At 51.5% G+C, this 19,597-nt stretch overlaps 1 protein-coding gene across 1 annotated transcript in view; it reads left to right on the top strand.

The window, feature by feature from the left end:
- Positions 1 to 19,597, top strand: part of MYO18B (myosin XVIIIB) — a 76,495-nt gene that overhangs the window by 43,825 nt on the left and 13,073 nt on the right. Inside the window, exons 33-38 of the mRNA XM_040611869.1 lie at positions 1,897 to 2,043; positions 5,404 to 5,517; positions 5,883 to 5,999; positions 6,747 to 6,830; positions 7,904 to 8,041; positions 8,837 to 9,022. Coding sequence (XP_040467803.1) covers positions 1,897 to 2,043; positions 5,404 to 5,517; positions 5,883 to 5,999; positions 6,747 to 6,830; positions 7,904 to 8,041; positions 8,837 to 9,022 — 786 coding nt within the window. The remainder of the gene's footprint in view (positions 1 to 1,896; positions 2,044 to 5,403; positions 5,518 to 5,882; positions 6,000 to 6,746; positions 6,831 to 7,903; positions 8,042 to 8,836; positions 9,023 to 19,597) is intronic.

Raw genomic sequence — 19,597 nt, 5'->3', positions numbered from 1 at the left:
TCTTGGCTTACAAAATATTTTGGGAACTGTCAGAATAAATCTGGCTGTATAAAAGCAGCATATTATTATAACTCTCTCTCAGTCCAACATGTCCCTCTTGTTTGGTGGAGGAGAACTGAGATGGATGAGAAGGAAGCAGGAGTGCACAGAGCAAAGCCGGTGGGGCTCTTGAGGAAAGGCACCTTCTCCTTCCTGGGACTGTCCCCAGATGCTGCCCGTGCAGCCCCTGGCCCCCACCAAGGGCAGTCGTGCCTGTGAGGGGCAGGTGAGATGGAACAGCGCATCCAGGCATTGCTGTAGTGTATGCGAGGCACAACCAGAGCCTTGAAAGCAGCTTTGAAATGAAATCCCAGCTTTGTAACTGAAAAAGCACTGGGCTGCAATGGTGGGAGGCAGGTGTGGCTGCTGCCATATACCTGCTGCTTCCAGCTATGACACAAAACGCATCCTCTGTGGCGGCGGACAGACCCTGAGCTAGGGAAAATGATGCTGAACGGCATCCAAGATACAGTCTGTAGGGATGGCAGGGATAACAGCAAATCTACTCCGCTGCAGTGTTGTTCTAAATGCCATCTGATTTACAGTGGACAGTGTGCTTCAGAGCAGTTTATTAAAAAGAAAAAAAAAAAAAAAAAGCCAAGCCAGAAAACTAACTAAGGAAATGGAGATGCCAACGATTTCTGGTTCAGCAAATGCCAGCCAGCTCTAAACCAGGTTACAAGGTCAAACCTGTACAATTAATTTTAGCCAGTGAGCAGAAAATAGGAGAATGGATTTGAAACAAGAAGAGCCATGGAAAATAGACTAAATGGAAAATGCTCTTAAACTTCAATTAGTCTGAAATCAAGTACTGTAGCCATGTCCCTGTTTATTTGGTGGTTTTCTAATTCTTTTATCCTTGTAACCATGGTTGCTGTCAGCTTGAGGAGGGAGTGTAGATGGTTTTTTTTTAAGGTGCTTCCTTACTAGCCTTGTTTAATAGGCTTCAGAGTGATGCGGTGACACCACACTGCCCAGGGACAAGCCTCCAAAACTCACCCAGCAGTTACTTTCTGCCAGCGCTGCTGGGGATTCACGCATGAGAGACTGCTGCCTCCTGCACCGAAGGCAGCAGCATCGGTTACATCCCTCCACAGCTGACAGGGACTCCAGATGCTTTGCATTAGAGATGTGTAAATAACTCCTAATGAAGCTCTCCTCATCAGTGTTTCGCATGGTTTTCCCTTTCCTCTTTGGGCTGACTTTCCCCTGCCTTTGTCATTCTTTTCCCCAAAGGTTTGTTTGGGTTTTTTTTCTGGCTTTTTTTCTTTCAAGGAATGGCTTGCATTTTCTGTGCCAGCTTTCAGCACAGACGCTGCACGCGCATCTTCTGGGTCTGCCGCTCTCTGGCCCTACCCATCGGCCAGGGGGGTCACCCAGAGGGGTGACAGTGCCCAGTGGCTGCAAGGACGAGTTGCTCTGGTTGTGGGGACCCACAGTGCCTGCCTGTGTCCCCAGCTGTGTGGCTGGGCTGTCCCTCCAGGCACAAGGGTGGTTGCTTGGCAGGCACGAGGCTGATGGAGATGAGGGGGGGAGGCAAATGTTTTCAGAGGAACAGCTTTCTGGTGGGGAAAAATGTGGTGTTTCAGTGGAATCTGCTAGTTTTAACCTTCACAAAATTTATTTTCTTCCTTTCATTTAACTGTTTAATTATTTTCATTTGATAGAAGGACAACAGTAATATTTATACATAGATATTTACTATCTTCTTGCATCGTGACTTCAGCACTACCAAAATTTTTCCCTATTCCCAAATCGTGTGGGGAATGACCTGGGGTGGGAGGGAATGGTCCAACAGAGGTTTTGTGGGGTGAAGCAGGGCAGCAGGGTTCAGGACACCCCTTCTCCCCTCCCCAGATCGGCCATCGTGATTTTGACGTGGAGAAGCGGCTGCGGCGGGATCTGCGGCGGACACGTGCCCTGCTCGCTGACGTGCAGCTGCTGCTGGCAGCCCCTGGGGAGCCCAGTGCCAGCGCCCAGGAGCTGGAGCGGCTGCACAAGCAAGTAGGTACCTTCAGGCAAGCGGGTGTCTCCCTGCCCCTTGGAACATCACCCTTTGTCTCGGCGGAGGGGAAGTTGCAAGAAATATTTACAGATGTCCTGCTTTTAACTGTGTGCGGGATGAGCAGTGGCCCCGTGCTGTCTGAGCATCCCTCTGCCAAGGCCAGGGCGAGACATGCCTCTTGCTCTGATGAGGGTCTCTTTGTAAGGAGCAGTTCTCTGTAATTAAGCCAACAGTGGTTAAGTATATTTTTTGGCTTTTTTTCCCCCCCAGCCCTGTTAATTACCTTCTGTTCAGTGCATTTTCTATCTGTCTGATAAGGAGCTCTAGCAGCTCCAGGTTCGGGAGGCGTTGCCATAGGGATGCTGTAAGGCAGGAGCAGGGATGGCAGCAGATTTGCTGTAGTTTAACCTCAGACACCCTGGGTTCACAGCTGGCACTGAGCTACCTGGCGAGTGCCCACCAGGCTGGGGGTGGCTTCAGTCCCAGGGTGAGTTCAAGGTCCCGTGGGTGCCCTGCCACAGGATAGGGGTGGCATGGGGCTGTCCATCCCCAGGATGGCTGTGCACATGGATCCCACAATGCCAAGGACCAGGACTGACCTAACGATGCCAGTCCTCTGAAACTGCTCGGTAATTAATCTGTACTGTACATTTCCCCTGGAAACAAACTAATTGGGAGGCATGAGTGATTCCAGCAACATACATATATAATTGAGATAATAGTTCTGCATAAATAACATCTGTGAGCAGCAGCTGTTCCCACCTGTGCTGAGGGAGAAGGGGAAGGTGAGTTTGGCCTGACATGGCCAGCTGAGTGTCTGTGCCCATGCCTGTACCCACATCCATGCCTGTGCCACTGACCTGGCCAGCCAGGGCAGTAGATGGCCATGGCTGGGGCAGGCAGTGGGAATGGCCATTTTTAGCACTTGTGCATTCCCTCTTAAATATTATTGAGCTAATGCTGTAATGTTACACTTAACTAATCCCTCAAGTATTTCCCGCATCCTGCTATGGGGCTGGAGATGATGCGCAGCCCCTGCCTTGCTCTTTCCCAGCCCCTGGTGCTCTTAATAGGGCAGAGCCCCATGCTCAGTGCTGGAGCTTGCTGCAGTGGGCTGATGCTGAGGGACCCCTTCCGCATGCTGATCCAAAGGACCAAGCAGCGATGCTGGGATGGTCGCTTTGCCTGGTGAGCGTGGCTGTCCCTGTGGTGTCCAGCCCCACATTGTGAGGGGAATAACGCTTTGTTCCCTGAGCAGCCTGGTCCCCGCAGTGAGGCAGGCTCGTGCAGGAGGTTGCTTGCTCTTGCCTGTGGCCGCAGTGCCATGCGGTCTGGCCCCCTCGCAGCTATCTCGGTGGGTAGCCTCTGCCTGGCTGCCTCATCTTTGGAGGCAAACAGAAAGCCTTAATATTGGGGATATTGAGGTTTTGCTATGCCACCAGCACTGAGACTCATCATGCGTTAAAAATGCCTCATGATTATTCCATGCCTTAAATTTAAACAATTTCTAATGGCATTCATGACGCCTTTCTCAAAAGCCAATACATCCTACCACCAGCCCACAAACCTCCACAAGAATAAAAACTTTGCTAAAATGTTACATTTCCGTTAATCAAAATCCATATGGCTAGAAGTATAGCATTGTTTCTTAATAAGGCTGAAGCATCCATTTTATGCAGGTATTTAACAGATGGTGTAGCGCAGCAAACTAATATTTTTCAGAAGCTCATACATTATGCATTTTTGCAGGGAATTTCAATTTATTCTTCCCAAATGGGAAAATTCCATTACATGAAGTGAAATGGAAGCTGGTATTTAACAAGAGGTCCTGGAGATGCATTTCTCTCTGATTAAACTCTCTGGAGTTTTAGTGTAATTGTGGCAAGGGAAAGACCAGTCCCAGGTGCTGGTTGTGGACAGCGTTGCTTCTGGAGGAGCCCAAAGCTGGGCAGGTGGAAAAGCTCTGGGCCATAAAACCAGCGGGCAGTCCCACTGGCATCTTTAACACCTCCCAGCAGCTCTTCCTTGGGTTGTTCCAGCAATGGCTGTCTGAGCTTTATGCAAAAGCCAAAGGCTATTTTTCAGCTGGAGGAAGGAAAGGGAACACTGCACGTGTCGCTGTGAGAGTGGCTCTGCAGATGTATGAATAGACTGACTAGACAATCCATCAACACAGGCTGAGTTTGGGCACAGGCACATCATTTTAAATAATGTTTTTTTCAGGATCTGAACTGTTACATGTCTCTGTGCCAGAGCTTTGTATTTCCCTGAGCAGCTTCTGGCTGGCACTGTAGCTGGAGACCCAGAGATGTTCAGAGTTATTTTTTCCCAATCGTTCCTTGGAATCGTTGACTTCAAGGGAAAACAACTTCCATTTCTGCAGATTAGGCCTGAGGAAGCAAATTACTTGCTCAGCTTTTCCAAGTAGGTCTCAATCACTCCAAACAGTTGAGAAAAATGAGCTGAGGATTGTTCCAGTTATAGTACCTTATAATCCCCCCCTTTTTGAGGGAGAGAGTTAAAAAAAGACAAGTAAACCCTGAGAAAATAGTCTAAAATGCTCAGATTCTTGTCATGGTGTGCAGCAGCTCCCACTGCCCCCAGGAGCTCTGCATCCTCTGCAGGGAAACCAGGACTGGGCATGGGAAATAAGCAGCAAGTGGAGGGGGTTAGTTTTGTTTTTCTTGAAGAAGAGAAACCCAAATGAGAAGGAGAAGGAACTGGATGTTCAGGTACAGCCTACATGAACTCCTCCCTCCAGGCAGTGTCAGTTTTTGGGATGCTGCTGCATCTTCCAGATGTTTGCAGCCCATTTAAGATCTTTGTAGTCTTAATGGTTGAGCTATAAAAACTGAGAGCAAATTAACATTTATAAATGTGATATTTTATGTGTATTTGCAAATGCAATTTATGCCACATGAAAAGCCCATTTGCAAACTCCGAATCATGAATTGCTCTAATCAGGAATTACATGTAATTCACATAATTTTGCAAATTAATGATCCCAGCTCTACCTCACTCAGCAGTGCCAAGGCAGAGGGAGGATGTGTGGTTCGGGGCGCTTACTTCAGCACTCAGCAGGACAGTCAGGGGCGGTAGGATCCACAGTTAGGTGTGCCAGGAGCTGCTAAAGAAGCCCTGCCTCACCGGCTGGGAAAGGAAAAGTGTTCGCTGTAAACCAGGAGCAGACGGGCTGAAAAGCAGCACAGATTTTAAAAGGTCGAGTTTCCATGTGTGTTAGCAGGGGAAAATGCTCTGGGAGTGAAGTGTAAATAGACGTGGCTGTGCGGCAAGGGGAACAGCATAATCCGCACATGGTTTGTGCTCCTTTAATTATCATCTCCCCCAATTTTTCCCAGTTGGAAGAGAGTGAAGCAAAGTGTGCAGAGGCCCAGAAGTCCCAGCAGACAGCCGCCCTGGAACTGGAGAACTTGCACGCAGAGCTGGAGACCCTCAGCAAAAGCAAGACCCTGGTGCGTTTGTGGAGATGCAGTCAGGGCAGGGGAGGCCGAAGGGCAGCAGTGCAGTCCTACCTCCCTGTGTTTGACAGCAATAATCAGCTTTTTTAGTAAATCATCAAGTATATTTACTAGACCACCCAATCTCTTTGGGAAAAGCCCCTGGGGTGGTTTTATGGATAGCTAAAACGATCACAAATGTGCCTCATCCCGTAGTCCCCCTCTGCGATATGCAGCAGCTCCCTTTGCCTCTCCTGGTGCCAGCAACGGGGCTGGAGGCTGGCAGCAGCATGGCCCAGAGGGTGCCACGGTCCAGGCGGTGTGTGCGGTGGGTCCTCCATGGGATGCATGAGCCACCAACCCTGTGGGTCCTCCCACAGGTGGACGAGCAGCTGTACCAGCTGCAGCATGAGAGATCTGACCTCCTAAAACGCATCGATGAGGACCAGGAAGACCTGAACGAGCTCATGGCAAAGCACAAGGCTTTGATAGCCCAGGTAGGAGCCAGGGCTGTGGAGGTTGGGCAGCATCCCCCTCCCTGGGAGGGTGCTTGGAAAACCCTGTAGCCTGGCTGAGAGCAAGTGGCAGCCCCCATCGGTATACCCAGGGTGGGGACCCCAGGAAGCAGATGCTGTGAGGAGAGGAAGGGATGGCTCACTGCTCCGGCTCCTGTCACCTGTAGTTTTGAATCTTCTTTCAAGAGGTGTCTTGGCTTTAGTTTCAATAGTTGGGAAATCCTGTAGCTTTCCATCTGGATCCTTTTCTAGTCTGTCTTTCACTGTTTTCTCATGCAGAGCTTAAAAACTGCTGACAGACAGCTCTGGGGCTTTCTGTGCAATATCCAGACTAAGGCAGGCTCTCCCAAAGGATTGTACCTGGAGCTGTGGGACTTCAGGGCTCCTGGTGAAGCAGGAGTAGGCTGGTGAGACTGACAATTCACAGTCTGGTGCCCCTTGCAGTGGTGTTATGGAGCCAGGAGTCTATATCTGAAAGGACCCCAAGAACAGAAATTACCTTGACTACATGGTTTCTGTCCTGATCTGCAAATACTTGTTTCAAAAATGAAGAAAGCTGCATTGAGTCAGGAGAATTTAGCTCCTTCAGTCCAGTGCAGGAGCTGCTTGCTGTTTGGGTGGTAGGAGGTACAGGCGCGAGCTAGCCTTCAACACCACACTCCTCATGATGTGTGCCCTCTGCTCTGAGCCCCGGGTCTGCTCCCACCGCTGCGCTTTCTCTTCCCACAGTCGGCAACAGATATCGCTCAGATCCAGGAGCTGCAGACGCAAGTGGAAGACGTGAAGAAAGAAAAGCAGAGCCTTCAGGAGAAGGTAATTTCTCTCCAGCTTGTAGCACCCAGAGCTGAGGAGCAAGAACCACCTCTGACACCTGTGCCGGGTGTGCTGTCGGTGCTAGCCGCAGATGCTGTGTTCTTGTCTGAAATCAGACCCTAAGTCTCACCCCGCTGCTGCACAGTCATTTGTCCTCCGTAACACGGTCAGGTCCCTCTCCTCTCCCTGACACCCTTGAGAGCAGCACAAATGCAGAAGACACTGTCTGCTCGCTGCACGCCTGCAGCCCCGGCCCCACGGGTGGGGGTGGGGCTCTGCCAGCCATGACCTTGGCCGGGAGAAAGCTTTCCCTGGCAAGGCTCTTGGGATGGAGAGCCCCTTGCCCTCCTTCCTTCCCAAGCTGCTGGTGCCCTGGCTGGGATGGGGCTGACCCCAGGGTGGGTGCCAATGGGTGCTGCACTGCCTCGCCTCTGCGGGTGCACCGACCCTCCTGGAGTGTGTGGATTTAATTTTAAACACATGAGTAATCCCATTAACTTAAGTGCTTTATTGGAGCGTAGCTAAGCTGCCCAGGAATCAGAAGCAGGACTCGCTCCCTCTGAGGCAGAGAGGGTGGTGCTTTAGAGATAGGCCAAGATAAAAGAAGGCAGATTCCCGTAGTTCTAGGTCAAATACAAAATCTGAATCAAACTTGTAGCAGGATCACTAAAAGGGCAGTTTGCTTTGGAGATCTCAGTGTAACAGCTGAAGAAACAACCCAATGCAGGAAGCTTTCCACGCAGGGCTAAACTGTGAGTTTTTATGCCTGCTGTCCTCAAAGAGTTTGTGAGAAGAGAAAAACCAAAAGAGGCTCAGACACGTGTCGTCTTGCCAGCACATTTTTCATTCAAAAATACACATTTGTGTCATGCATTTACTGTGCACTATTAACAGCAGGGAATCCTTCAGGAAGCCAAAGGCAATGCTTCTCCATAGTGCCTCAGGGCCCGTGCGGGGTCCTCGGTGCTGCCACACCAAGGCGAGGGCCTGGCGGGGGATCTGGGAAAGGGACCAGGAGGTGTTTGCATGGGTCAGGGGCTGGAGGGGTGCTAATGCAGCCTGTCCTCTCCCAGCTGCAGGCAGCGCAGGCAAGACTGGAGCGCCTGGAGCAGTGCCCAGCTGAGCGCTCCATCGTCAGCCGTCAGGAAGCCCGCATCCGCGACCTGGAGAGCCAGCTGGACTTCCAGGCTGTGCAGATGAAGCGCTTTGAGGTACCACCTCTCATTGCTGGCAGAGGGGATGCAGAGCCCTGGGGAGATGCAGCTTGCTTGCAAAAAGCTGGGTGTAGCAATGCCACTGCCTCAGCTTTGGGGGAAGAAGGACCCAGGAAGGGGTGGAGAGGGACAGGAGAGGCCATATAGTTCGTGCCGCTGCTGTTACCTATACATGCTTTATTGAAAGCCGACAGTAATATAGCCGATAGTGCTATAAACACCTGAAGGAATATACAGTCCCTGCGCCTGGGCACAGCGCATGGTGTGTGCTGACTGCACAGCGCATCCATCACAGCACCTTTCTGACAGCATCCCTCTGCTCTGGCATCGTCCAGAAGTCAGGACCTCAATCGCAGTATTTCACTGTTGTCATTAATCAGCACATCTGCTGGTGCCCTGGAATATGTTTTTACTGTCGCTTTTCTCTAAGTCACGCTGCCTGAACAAGCCCAGCCCAGGGGTGAAGGAAAATGCTCTTGTGTCTGCAAAGCAGCAGCTGTCCTGGGGGGAGCCCAGGGGGATGCGCTGTGGCCCTGGGGGGGTGGCATCGCCTGTTGTGGGGCACAGAGATGGGCACAGGGATGGAATGGGGTCACTGGGGTCCACACCCACTGCAGGCAGCTGCTGCCACTTGTAAGGTCTCAGGGCAATGTTTGATAATGATAATTACAGTGACTGGCTCTGTGGTGTGGGTTGGGGAGGCAGTGCTCTCCACATTGCTTGATGCTTGTGGAGAGCTTCATGACTCCTCACCTCCATCTCGCTTGCTTCACCTTGCACCTTCCTCCCCAGGTGCTGGTGTTGCGCTTGAGAGACAGCATCATAAAGATGGGTGAGGAGCTGGAGAAGGCGGCAGAGTCAGAGGCGCGGGAGAAGGAGAGCACCAGGTACTACCAGAGGAGGATGGAGGAGATGAAGGCTGACATGGATGAGCTGGTGCAGAGGGAGCTGGAGTCCAGCCGCCGGCGCGTTGAGCTGGTAAGGGGGTGCTGTCCCCCATGGGCTTGTGTGGTCTCGGGGCCATGAGGGGGCTTTGCGGCTGCTGCAGGTTACCCCTCCATAACCTGCAGATTGGCCTGATGGTCCTAGAAAAGTGATGCTTTGTCTGCTCTGTGTTTGGAGGTGGAGCTGGCCAATTTGCTGTTAGCTGCCCCCCCCCCCCCCCCCCCCCCCCCACCGGCTGCTCCCCTGCGGCTGCTCTGGGCTCTGCTAATGCCAGGGCGTCAGGGTTGGCTTTGGGGAGTGGAGCTGGGGAGCTCTTGCAGGGGCAGTGAATTGCTTTGCATCCCTCTGCAGCCCCAAACCATTGAACTGAAGCTGTTACTGAGGCACCTTGCCTCAATTCTCTGTGGCTAGGCTGGCAGACTGGGTAGTCCCTCTGTTCTGCGTTTTGCTCCAGCAAGGAGAGCGCTTTGCCTGCTCAGCTCTAGGAAATGGCAAGTTGCTCAGGTTGTTCCTCCACCTCCTTGTGCTGGTTTTCCTCATGTCGGACAGAACCTCAGCGGTGCATGGGGGAAACACCCCATCCTCCTGCCAGCCCGCCACGTGCCGAAAGCCGGTCATGTGGCTCGGTGTGCCAGGGCTCATCCCAAAGCGGCAGCTCCTTGCGGTGCTCCTGGCCTTGCCAAATAACCCCCCTGTGGCACGGCAGTGTGTCAGATGGTGCCAACAAGCAGCTAACCTGCTCTGCGCGCGCAAAGCCCCAACTGGATTTGGAGTACGGCAAAAATAGATTCACCTTCATTTTACAGTCCTTTACAAGCATCTCTTTTCATGTTGTATTTTTCCAGTAAACAAAAGGAAAGCCTTGCTTCCAAGCAGTAATTGAAAGATATTACATTTCTGCTGGCAGCAGAGCCACATTAGAAGCAGTTATTTTATCAATAATCTTTTATTTAACAATCAAGGAGATTTCAGCATTTATTTCGCCCTGAGGCTGCCAGCCTTTCTGAAGGGAATGGTGTTTTAGTGTGAATTATTCCACATCCCCTGCCTGCACCGTGAACAGGCTTTGTCCTTGCTCTTCCAGCCTGAATCCTACGTGCTCGCACACAGCTCTGGCTGCCGGGACACCCTCCCCTGGGCACGAAACGAGTCTCCCATGTAGGTCAGAGTCATGTAGCCACCGATGCTCTTCAGAGTTGTAAGATTTTCAAATGAGAGGCTGTGCCGGGTGCACGCTGCATGCCAGGCAGCTCCCTGGGCTGCAGGGCTGCCCGCTGGGTTTGCAGCAGCCCACCCCGGGGCTGGTCCTGCTGCTTTCCCTGTGAGTGCCGAGTGAGACACAGCTTCAGTTGCTATGATAAATGTGCGTTAATTACAGCTTTGTTAGAAGTGTGATGTTTTGGAACACAGATGCGCTGTCTGTTAGGATATGGGTGGGTTCTTTTAACTGTATTTTTGTATTTGTGCACGTATTTTTAGATGCTTTTTGAATGTTTCATGTGGGGATATGAATGATGGGTGTAGCAAGATACTTGGTCATCTTTTTTTCATTGTTCTCACCAATGAAGTTGCAAAGTCTGAAAGGACCTTTAGGGGCATCTCCCTGCAATAAGATATAAAACCCCATAAACAGACAAACTCATAAGGCAATACTGAGGCATCTAGGTTTATCCAGACACTCAGACATTTGGGGGTTGTCTGACATCTACTGCAGTGGGACAGGAGGAAGGAGCCAGGCAAGCACTAAAGCAGGTGAAGCCCCCAGACACATCAGACCAGCTCCAAGGTTCTCCCTGCTGGCATGTAGCGGCTGGTCAGGCCGATTGTTCTGTGGGAACCTGGCTCCATGATCCCACCATGGCACGAACACATTGGGAGCCAGGGGTTGCTGTGGTGTTCCCCAGGAGCAGAGGTGTTCCCCTAGACTGTACTCTTAACAGCACTTAAATAAAACATCACGAGAGAACTGTGATTGCAGAGCCCAGCCATGCTTGTCGACAGGCTGGCAGAGAGCATCAATAGTTAATAGAAAGCTACTTACGGCTCTGCTCCTGATAAATCCTCCATCAATTATAAATACTGCATGAATTATTCACTTAACATTACTTAAGTCATTGTCTGCACCTAACAATTTTTTTAAAATATTATTTAAATAAACAGTTGCGAGGCTGTGGACTTTCCATGCACTGTCAGGGTTTAAGAGATGCGTTGAAGGGACAAATACATTGTACAGTTTAGGTTAGAAATCCCGTGCCTGTATATAAGGTATTTCATTCTCACAGCTCGTGTTTATCAGTGGTTGAGGCACTTGAAAACCCTGTCCCATCATCCCCACACTCTCAGGCAGGCTCAGGACAGCTATTTCAATCCCTCTCTCATTTTCGACCTGGCTTTGGGCAGCTGGGAGGCAGACTCATGCCATTCACAGGAAGCAGGGAAAATCCAGCAAGAAGCAGGGATGGGAGCTGGAGAGCTGGCTGACAGGCAGATGGCTCTGCCTTATGAATTTTTTAAGAATAGGTTTTGAACACTTTCCAAGCCCGGTGCCATTGCAGCAAGGGTGGCATGTTTTCTAACGGTGGGGGTAGTACTTGGCCCTGGTTGTCTCTGTCTTTGCTCTGGTTGCATGTACTGGATTTCTTCCGTGGAGCTATAGCTCCTCTTCCAATAAAATCTGGATCCCAGCCTGCCACAGCTCCTCATTTCTCAGCTGCTGTGCTGACACCCAGAGCTTGACAGGCTAGACCCAGCCGCCTGGTCTCCTTGGACCACAGCAGAAACTGAGTCATAACAGAAGTGAAAGATGGATTTCCAACTCAGAGCCAATCCTGGGGAGCTTAAAACCAAGCCCAGCTCTCTTTGCTTATTGTGTATGCACATATGCTCATGCTTGTCCCCTGGTGAAGCTGCCTGCTGTGGTGCAGGGAAGGATGGAGCAGGGGCTGGGACCAGGCGTGGGGCAGAGGTGTGGAGAACGATGAGCTGCCGTCACTGCGGTGGGATCAGCCACCGGCTGGGATTTCCCTCCTGAGGCTGCTGTTAGGGCAGGATGATGATGGGTGCTGGGCTCAGCTCCTGGCTTTGGTGCTCTGGAGATGATACTTGAGAGGGGGTAGATGGTCTATCATAAGCATCGGGGAGACAGGGAGGTGTTTGCAAGAGGCCTTGTCTTGGCTGCTTTGGGTGTCTGCAGCCATCACTAAGAGCCCTGGACAGGGACAGGGACACTGCATGAGGACCCTGTCCCATGCTTTGCCTTTACAGGGCTGTTCTCACAGAACTTCTGGCAGAGCATCTTCTCCTCACCTGTGTGTGTGCTGCAGCAAAGGGTGGGAGATGTGATCTACTAACAAGCCAGGGTGGATTAATCCACTAATTCCACCTTTTAGACAGTAATTCTTCCAGTAGGTGTTAAGAATAACTAAAAAGCTTAAAGGAGCTCCTGTTTCTGTAAGGGGGTACCTGCAGCTGTGCTGCTGCTGACTGAACTAGCTGCACAACTTACATTTCATGGGAGGAATCAAGCAGCTGCTGGAGCCTGGGATGGGAGCTCAGCCATGAGCAGGAGCCCCAAGGTCCCTCCTTCCCTGCATGCTGGGTGCCTCCCATCCGTGTGGGCTGTGCTGGGGCACCAAGCTGGGATACCCAGGGAAAAGCAGGGGCTGTTCCTGCTGGGATGAAGCCCCAGTTGGCAGAGGCACATGCCAGTGAGTCAACTGGACTTGCTGGGTCTCTTCCAGCCATCTGCACTGACAGACAGCTCTGCTAACCCTCCCCAGCCCCCACTGCTGGGGCACTCCATGGGGGGCTTGCAGGTGCTGTCTTCAAATCAGGTGTCTTTAATGAAGCTGTGATATTTGTCACCATAATAATTCACTATTTTTACTGAAAACTGAAGTATAGGTGGGAAGATATTCTTTGCACTTTTTTTTTTTTTTTTTAAAGAAAGTTGAGAGTCACAGTGTAAATAACCTTTTTTTTCTCGTTCTTATGATGTGAGATCTCCTTCATATTAATGCTGCCCTGTTATCGCCACTCCATCCGGTATGCTGTAGCACATTGCAGCCTGATCTCTATGAGGTTGTTTTTTTTTTTTTCATTTGCAAGCTTTAAAGATTTTGGTGGTGCTTTCAGTGAACTTGAGAAGCCAAGTGGGAGCTGTTTGTGCCTCCAGCTGGGAATGCCACGCTCCCACCCAGGCAAACCTACAGCTCCCAGCAGGGTCCCAGCCAAACCCTCTGATGTCTCTGCCCTCAGCCCCAGCACCACTTGCTCCTGGGGCTTTCGGAGCTGCTCTTTTCTTTAAAAGCTAATGGCTTTGACTAAGTGTAACAACAATTATCATCAAAGGGAGCCTGTCCTTAGAGGTGAGGTTGGGTGATGGAGGAGCTTCGGGTGAAAACTCGACTGGATAAGCGCTCATTAGGCCTGTTGTACAGCAGGCACATGATTCCTGGTTTGCCATTAAAGTAGTAAATTCTTCAGGAAATCATCAGCACTTGTGGTTGCTCACACTAATTACCGGTAACACCAGTGTTTGTGAGTACAGAAAGAGCCCCTCACCCCGACTCACTTGAGACTTCAATGGTGGAAATTTCATCACTTCAAACTTTCTGAAAACCTTCGAGTTAATTACTTAATTAAAAATAATAATGATTGATGAATACTGCAGGTGTACACTAAATTATTCAAATAGAAGCAATCCAAATTGGACTAATTAGATTACACTTCACTTCAGGTGGATGGGATCTTGCAAAGGTTATGTTGTGACAGCAGAACCACAAACAAAAATAAAAGACGGTGACGAGGACACGGTGCTGGCTGCTCTGCAGTGCCTGCCTCGGCATTCTTTAGAGTCCCACAAATTATTTCACTGCTGGTTTTGCTTAACGCTTTTTAACTTATCTTCAAATGCTTCTGGCACAAAATTAAATGAAAAAGAAACTCTTAATAAAAAGAGGGGTTTAGAAATCCTTTTCCGGAGAAGCAATGAAAGCAAAGCTAGGATGTGGAGAGATGGGGCGATGTGGGTGGGATGAGGTGTCCCCTCCCTCCCTATTTCTGAGGAGGCTCTGGCCAGGGGCTGAAACACCTCCAGCTGCCTGCTGCTGCCCCTCACTGCTGAGGGCCTGAGCACCTTTGGTTGTTGGAAAAGACTGCTGGCCAAGTGCAGGAGGAAGCCCCAGCGATACTCAGGGAGATGGTGGGCATCAGGATCTCACTGCCAGCTGTGTGGGGGCAATGTGGGCTAGCAGCCCCCACTGGGAGCAGGGAGACCCCTGGGAGCTGCCAGCCCATGTCTTCTCCTGTCCTTGCCTGGTGCAGAGCCTGTGCTTGTCTTGATCTCTTCTGTTGCAGCGCTGGCTGACAGCCCTGCTGCCGTGCCATGCTGGTGGTGGGGTGCCAGGGGGCTGGGGGCTGTGCCCTCACCGCCCTTCCCTTGGCTTTTGCTTGTTTGGGTACCCATGAAGTGGCAGCAGTATTTCCCCTTTGCAGCAAATCTCTTCCTTTCCAACCTGTCCTTGCAGTGGGAGCGGATGGTGCTGTGAAAGAGGCAGGTGGGGGTTCTGGGGCTGCAGGGGCTTTGGGCAGGATGGGTAAAGAGGGGCCGTATGAAATGCAGGGAAAGGCGGCTAGCAGGCCAGACCCACTGTTGAGCACTTGGCTGTGACACTCACAGTAGGAGTTAATTTTTTTTGTACTGTAACCCATGTTGTCAGGGTCTTACCAGCACAGATGTGCAGCAGCAGCATCCTGTGAGCCCCCCTGAGTGAGGGCAGGAGTCCCACCAGCATCTCAGAGTGATGAGTTGTTTGCTATGTGCTGACCATCACCAAGCAAGCTCCCACCCTCCTCGTCTTGAGAGTGTCTTTAATTCAGGCTTCCTGTAAGCAGAAATTAACCACAGATTTTCAGAATAAATGCTGTTGACCTGCCAGTGGGCCGGGGCTGACAGATTTTGGGACTGCTGGGCTCTGGGACCATCTGTCTGCCGATATGCTGTGAATGGGAGAATCTAAACTGGAAACGTATGCAAAACCAGGCAGAACATATATTTTATTTGTTGATTATAAAATATACACCAGCCCGGGTTTCTGAGCTGGTCAGACTGGTTTCTGCTGTGAGTGACTGACTGGTTTGGTAGAAGGAGCCAGATATACTGGTGCCAACAGGGACCGGCGTTTAAGAACAGAGGATGCTCCTGAGCCCATGTAGCAGAAGTGCTCTCAGCTCCCATTTGAGAAGCTGGGGCAGCTTTCCCTGGCCTCGCAGCTGGTGCCATGTCCCTGTCTCTCCTAGTGGCCCCTGTGCCAGGTGCGTGGGCAGGTTCTTCGCTGGTAGGCAGGATGGATGCTGTAGAGCTGCTCCAAACCACTGTAAGGCAGGAAAGACACTAGCGGAGCTTTTCAATGAAAAATCAACATACACATGAAGTAAAGGACCACCTGCTCTAACATCTCTGGTTTGTGGCAGGAGCTGTAGCTCCTTTCTGGAGCACTGAGGCTTTTTGCAAGTCTCGTATCTGGTGCTTTGCAAGGGAGAAGGCAATGATCCATGCTTCTCCCTAGGAGAGGAAGGGAATGTGTTTCCAAAAGCTGATGGGGACCCCTTGGCAGTGCAGTCCCGCACCCAGACCCTTCCCAGCCAGCAGCTCCAGTGCTGGCCCTTGGCCCAGTGGCTGTGGGGTTCCTGCCCTGAGCAAGCAGCCCCCCTGTTTGGGGGTCACCTTTTGGGGGAGGCACTGGGGTCCCATGGGGCAGCTCTGGCACTGCTCTTGATGTGCCATGGGCTGGCAAGAGCAGCCCAGCTGAGGTGTATGTGTGTGCTCAGGGATGAAATCCCCCTACAGATCAGTTTGCCGTGTAATGCATATTAGATCCCTGTGGAGGCTAAAGAGTAGCAGAAGAAATCTCATAAACAGTTGGAAAATTGCTGCCTTACTCCCCATTGTGCAGCGTGAGGGCAGCTGCTCCAGACTTTGCCTGCTCCCTGATTAGGTAGAAAGGACTGATTCCTCTGGCAGCCGTTGCTTTATAAGCTCTGTTCACCAGCGCAGCTCCTCTGATTGCAGCCCTCAGCAGCAGCCATCCAGGATCCCTGTCACCAGCAGCACCGGCCGGAGCACAGGGGCTCTGATAACAGGCCATTAACAACGAATAATTCAGGAAAAATGATGTACAAGTCACCTTCCATCCCCCAGGTCCAGCCGCAGCGCAGCACTCCGGTCCCCGGCAGCCTCTCGTTCGGCATCACGGTGGTTTCTTGTGCGTGGTGAAGGGCAGTGGCTGGCTGGCTCCAGCTGTGGCCACCGAGTCACAATGTGCAGGGAAGCCGGGAAGGGAGAGGGCAGATCCCTGCGTGCATGGGTGAGGTGGGGCTCTGCCGAGGCTGGAGGTGCTGGCAAGGTGCAGCCATGCCTGGTGCCTCTGTGGCCAGGTGAATTTCTTGGCTCCTAGCTGCTGCCTGGGGTGGGAGAGGACAGGTTCATCCCTGGGGTCCAGCAGGACTGGGAGAGGGACCGTGGGTGCACCACCGCTTGCTCCACTCTGCAGCATTTCTCTCCCTGCTTCGGCAGAGCCACATGAGCAAGCAGGTTATGAGTTTTCTCAATAAATATATTCTCCCTTTCCCCCGCCCCTTTTCTGCTCAAAGAAAACAAAAAGCTAGCAAGACTTGGCAGTTCATCCTGAGCGAGGATGTAAATGCTCAGGCCAATTACTGTATTAAAAGGGAAATGCTTCTTGCATTTACATTTAGATTGAAACAACATGTGTCAAAGGTGTCTAATAGCTCCCTGGGATAACAGTGGCCTGATGCTGGAACCATTCTTGTCAGTTTGTATTACGAAGATAGGTTTTTCACATTTGAAATTAATTATATTGACATAATTTTTCCTTTCCTTGAGACAATTGTACGGTACAGAGTAAAACATGAAGTGCTTCTGTGCACAAGATCAGGGATTGAGCACTGGGGCGGGTGGGACAGGGGGTTTGCAGCCCCCTCCCCACTGCAGTGCTGTCCTTATGAGCACAGGGCTGACTGACCTAGCTGCTCTGTGGCTCTGTAAATGAACCTTTCTACTTTGCACTGATTTGAGCCCAAAATACTGAGCAGCACATTCACTCAGAGCATTTCCCCTTGCGCTTCCCCTGGCCAGCCACAGCTCTGCTGGCCTCCTCCTCCTCCTCTTCCTTGCTGGCTGCAGCATCCTTGGGAGCTGTGGATATGCTGAGCCCGTGCCAAAAGACAGGGCACAGAAACTGAGCGGTACTGTTTCTCTTCCCCACATCATCTTGTTGCAGATTTATATCACCAGAATTAATTTTACAGTAACACTTGAGCCCCAAGAGCTAAAATTTGCTTTCTGTATAGGCTTGTGCAAGCCACTTGGCAAAGAGCGAGCGTGGAGTAGCCCCAGGTTGTTCTTTGAATGTGACTGGTGCTTTCCTCTGCATTTCATCAGTCTGGGTACCTGGGGCGATGGTGGTGGTGATAGTACCTCTGCTGGAAGAAGTCTGTTTAGCAACATCGCTGCGCTTAGCAGTGTCAAATCTTATTAAGAAACAGGTATTTTCAGGCTTATGTTCACATTGCCACTCAGCTGGCTTGTGGGCAGGGGACCCCAAGGTTACCCGCAGTGCGTAGAGCCCAAGGCTGTGCAGTTCCCAAAGTCACCCCAGTGCCCTGCACAGCCCCATCCTAGGCCAGATGCTCCTCCCCACCACGCAGTGTGGGTGCCATGGACCAGGGGTACCCAGGGACTGCGGCATCCCCGGGGGAGCTGGGCTGCTCCCCACCATGCAGCGTGGGTGCCATGGACCAGGGGTGCCCAGGGACTGTGGCATCCCTGGGGAGAGCAAGGCTGGAGCCCCGTGGTGGTCCCGTTTCTTTAGCCATGCCTGTGGCTGTCATGCAGAAGGCAGTGGGGCCGGAGAGCCCCCACTAGCCGCCGGGACATGCTGTCTGCTGCTCTCGCAGCTGTGCCCAGGGGATTTCATTTGTCAGTGGCTAGAGGAAGCGGGGTCTGGGTGCTGGAGGGGTCACACCCTACTGTGTGCCCAGCTGCCTCCCTGCCAGTCACTGTCAGGTTAATAATAGCAGAAAGGAAGAAAGGAATTAAATGCAGCCACTGAACTATATTTAATCTGCACCATATCCTGCAGCCAAGGAAGTAGTTCAATAGAGACTCTTATCAACCTGTTTGAAGGGTTGAGCTCTTTAGCAATTGTTTTGCTGCCTGGTCTCGCAGTCACTAATAGAGGCACGTAGCCAGCCGGAGCTTGGAGCTCACTCTTCTTAGGCTTTTCTCCTCTCGGGGGCTAGTGTTTCACCCTGTGCTCCCTCCCAAGCCCCTGGCTCTTTGCAGCATCAGCCCTGGCGAGGGGAGCATCTCCACTCCCCGGGCAGTGGACCATCCCCACACAACTCGGAGCAGCTTCCACGATGAAATGGGTCCTTCGCGCCCTCTACATTCACCTGAACCAGGAAGGCAGCAAAGGGCTCAGAAGCACAGAGTTTCAGAAAGCTTCTTGGCAGCATTCAGGTTTTTACCAATATCGACACATTTGCAAAAGCAACTGTGATGCTGTGCAACCCAAACTGGGATATTTCTTTGCATGTTTTTATGAACTGAAATGCTCTTCCCCTCAGGCCTGTGCGCCTGGTGATTCCAGGGCTTTCATTATTTACTCTGACAGTCTGCCGGCTCCTGCGCCACGGCCTGTCGCAGCCCGCATTGCAAATCATCTCTCACCTTGTCGCCACTGAGATGGCAATTTTACAGCTCGCGGCTTCAATCACGGTGAATTTGCAGCTCACGCTCACTCTCCTCCTCTTTCTGCCGTGTGATGGTTTAGAAAATGGCACAAAGATTTCCTTCCTAGCTGAAAGGTCTTGGAATCTCATGAGCATGGTGGTGCTCAGCCACGGTGGGTGAGCAGTGCCTGGTCGGCGTCCTCGGTGTGCCATGAGGCTGCCTGGCTGCAGGTGATGCTGGGTCCATGGAGCCATGCAGGTTGTGCAGCTTATCCAGCTTTTCCTCCTTGTAGTTTAAATTATGAATAGATTTTCTGGTTTTTCTCATCAGCTCCAGCGTTTCTGGAAAGAGCTTTGTTTCCAGGCAGGTGTGCAGTGTGTGTGAGTGGAGGAGCAGCCCTGAAACACCCAGGAGCATCCCTGCGGTCTGTGCCCCACTCTGTCCCTGGCAGCAACGTGGTGCTTTCGCACCAGCTGCTTTTACATGTTCCACATGGGGCAGGGAGGTTAATGTTTAATATCAGATTTAATCATTTGGTATATAAGCATTACATTTTGATTTAGCAGAGCAATACAGCAGTGCACTGAAATCACACCGTGGGTACAGTACAACAACTGCAACATTCACCCAATGTGATTCACCAACGTGATACAAAGATGCGATGCCCAGCCCAGGTCTCTGTACACTCACCGCCACGGCACTGGACATCCCCAGCTGCAGGAGCGGATGTGTGGGCTGAAGCCAGCTCAGGCCCGTTGCTCTTTTCAAAGATGTTTTTTTTACTTCTCCAGGTTTTATATACTTTTTGTTGGGCTGAGCCGTATATATGCTTCCCCCATGGTGGTCTGGCT

Source organism: Falco naumanni, chromosome 1 (genome assembly GCF_017639655.2).
Source record: "Falco naumanni isolate bFalNau1 chromosome 1, bFalNau1.pat, whole genome shotgun sequence".
NCBI lineage: Eukaryota > Metazoa > Chordata > Aves > Falconiformes > Falconidae > Falco > Falco naumanni.
This window is presented reverse-complemented; position numbering and strand designations above follow the sequence as displayed.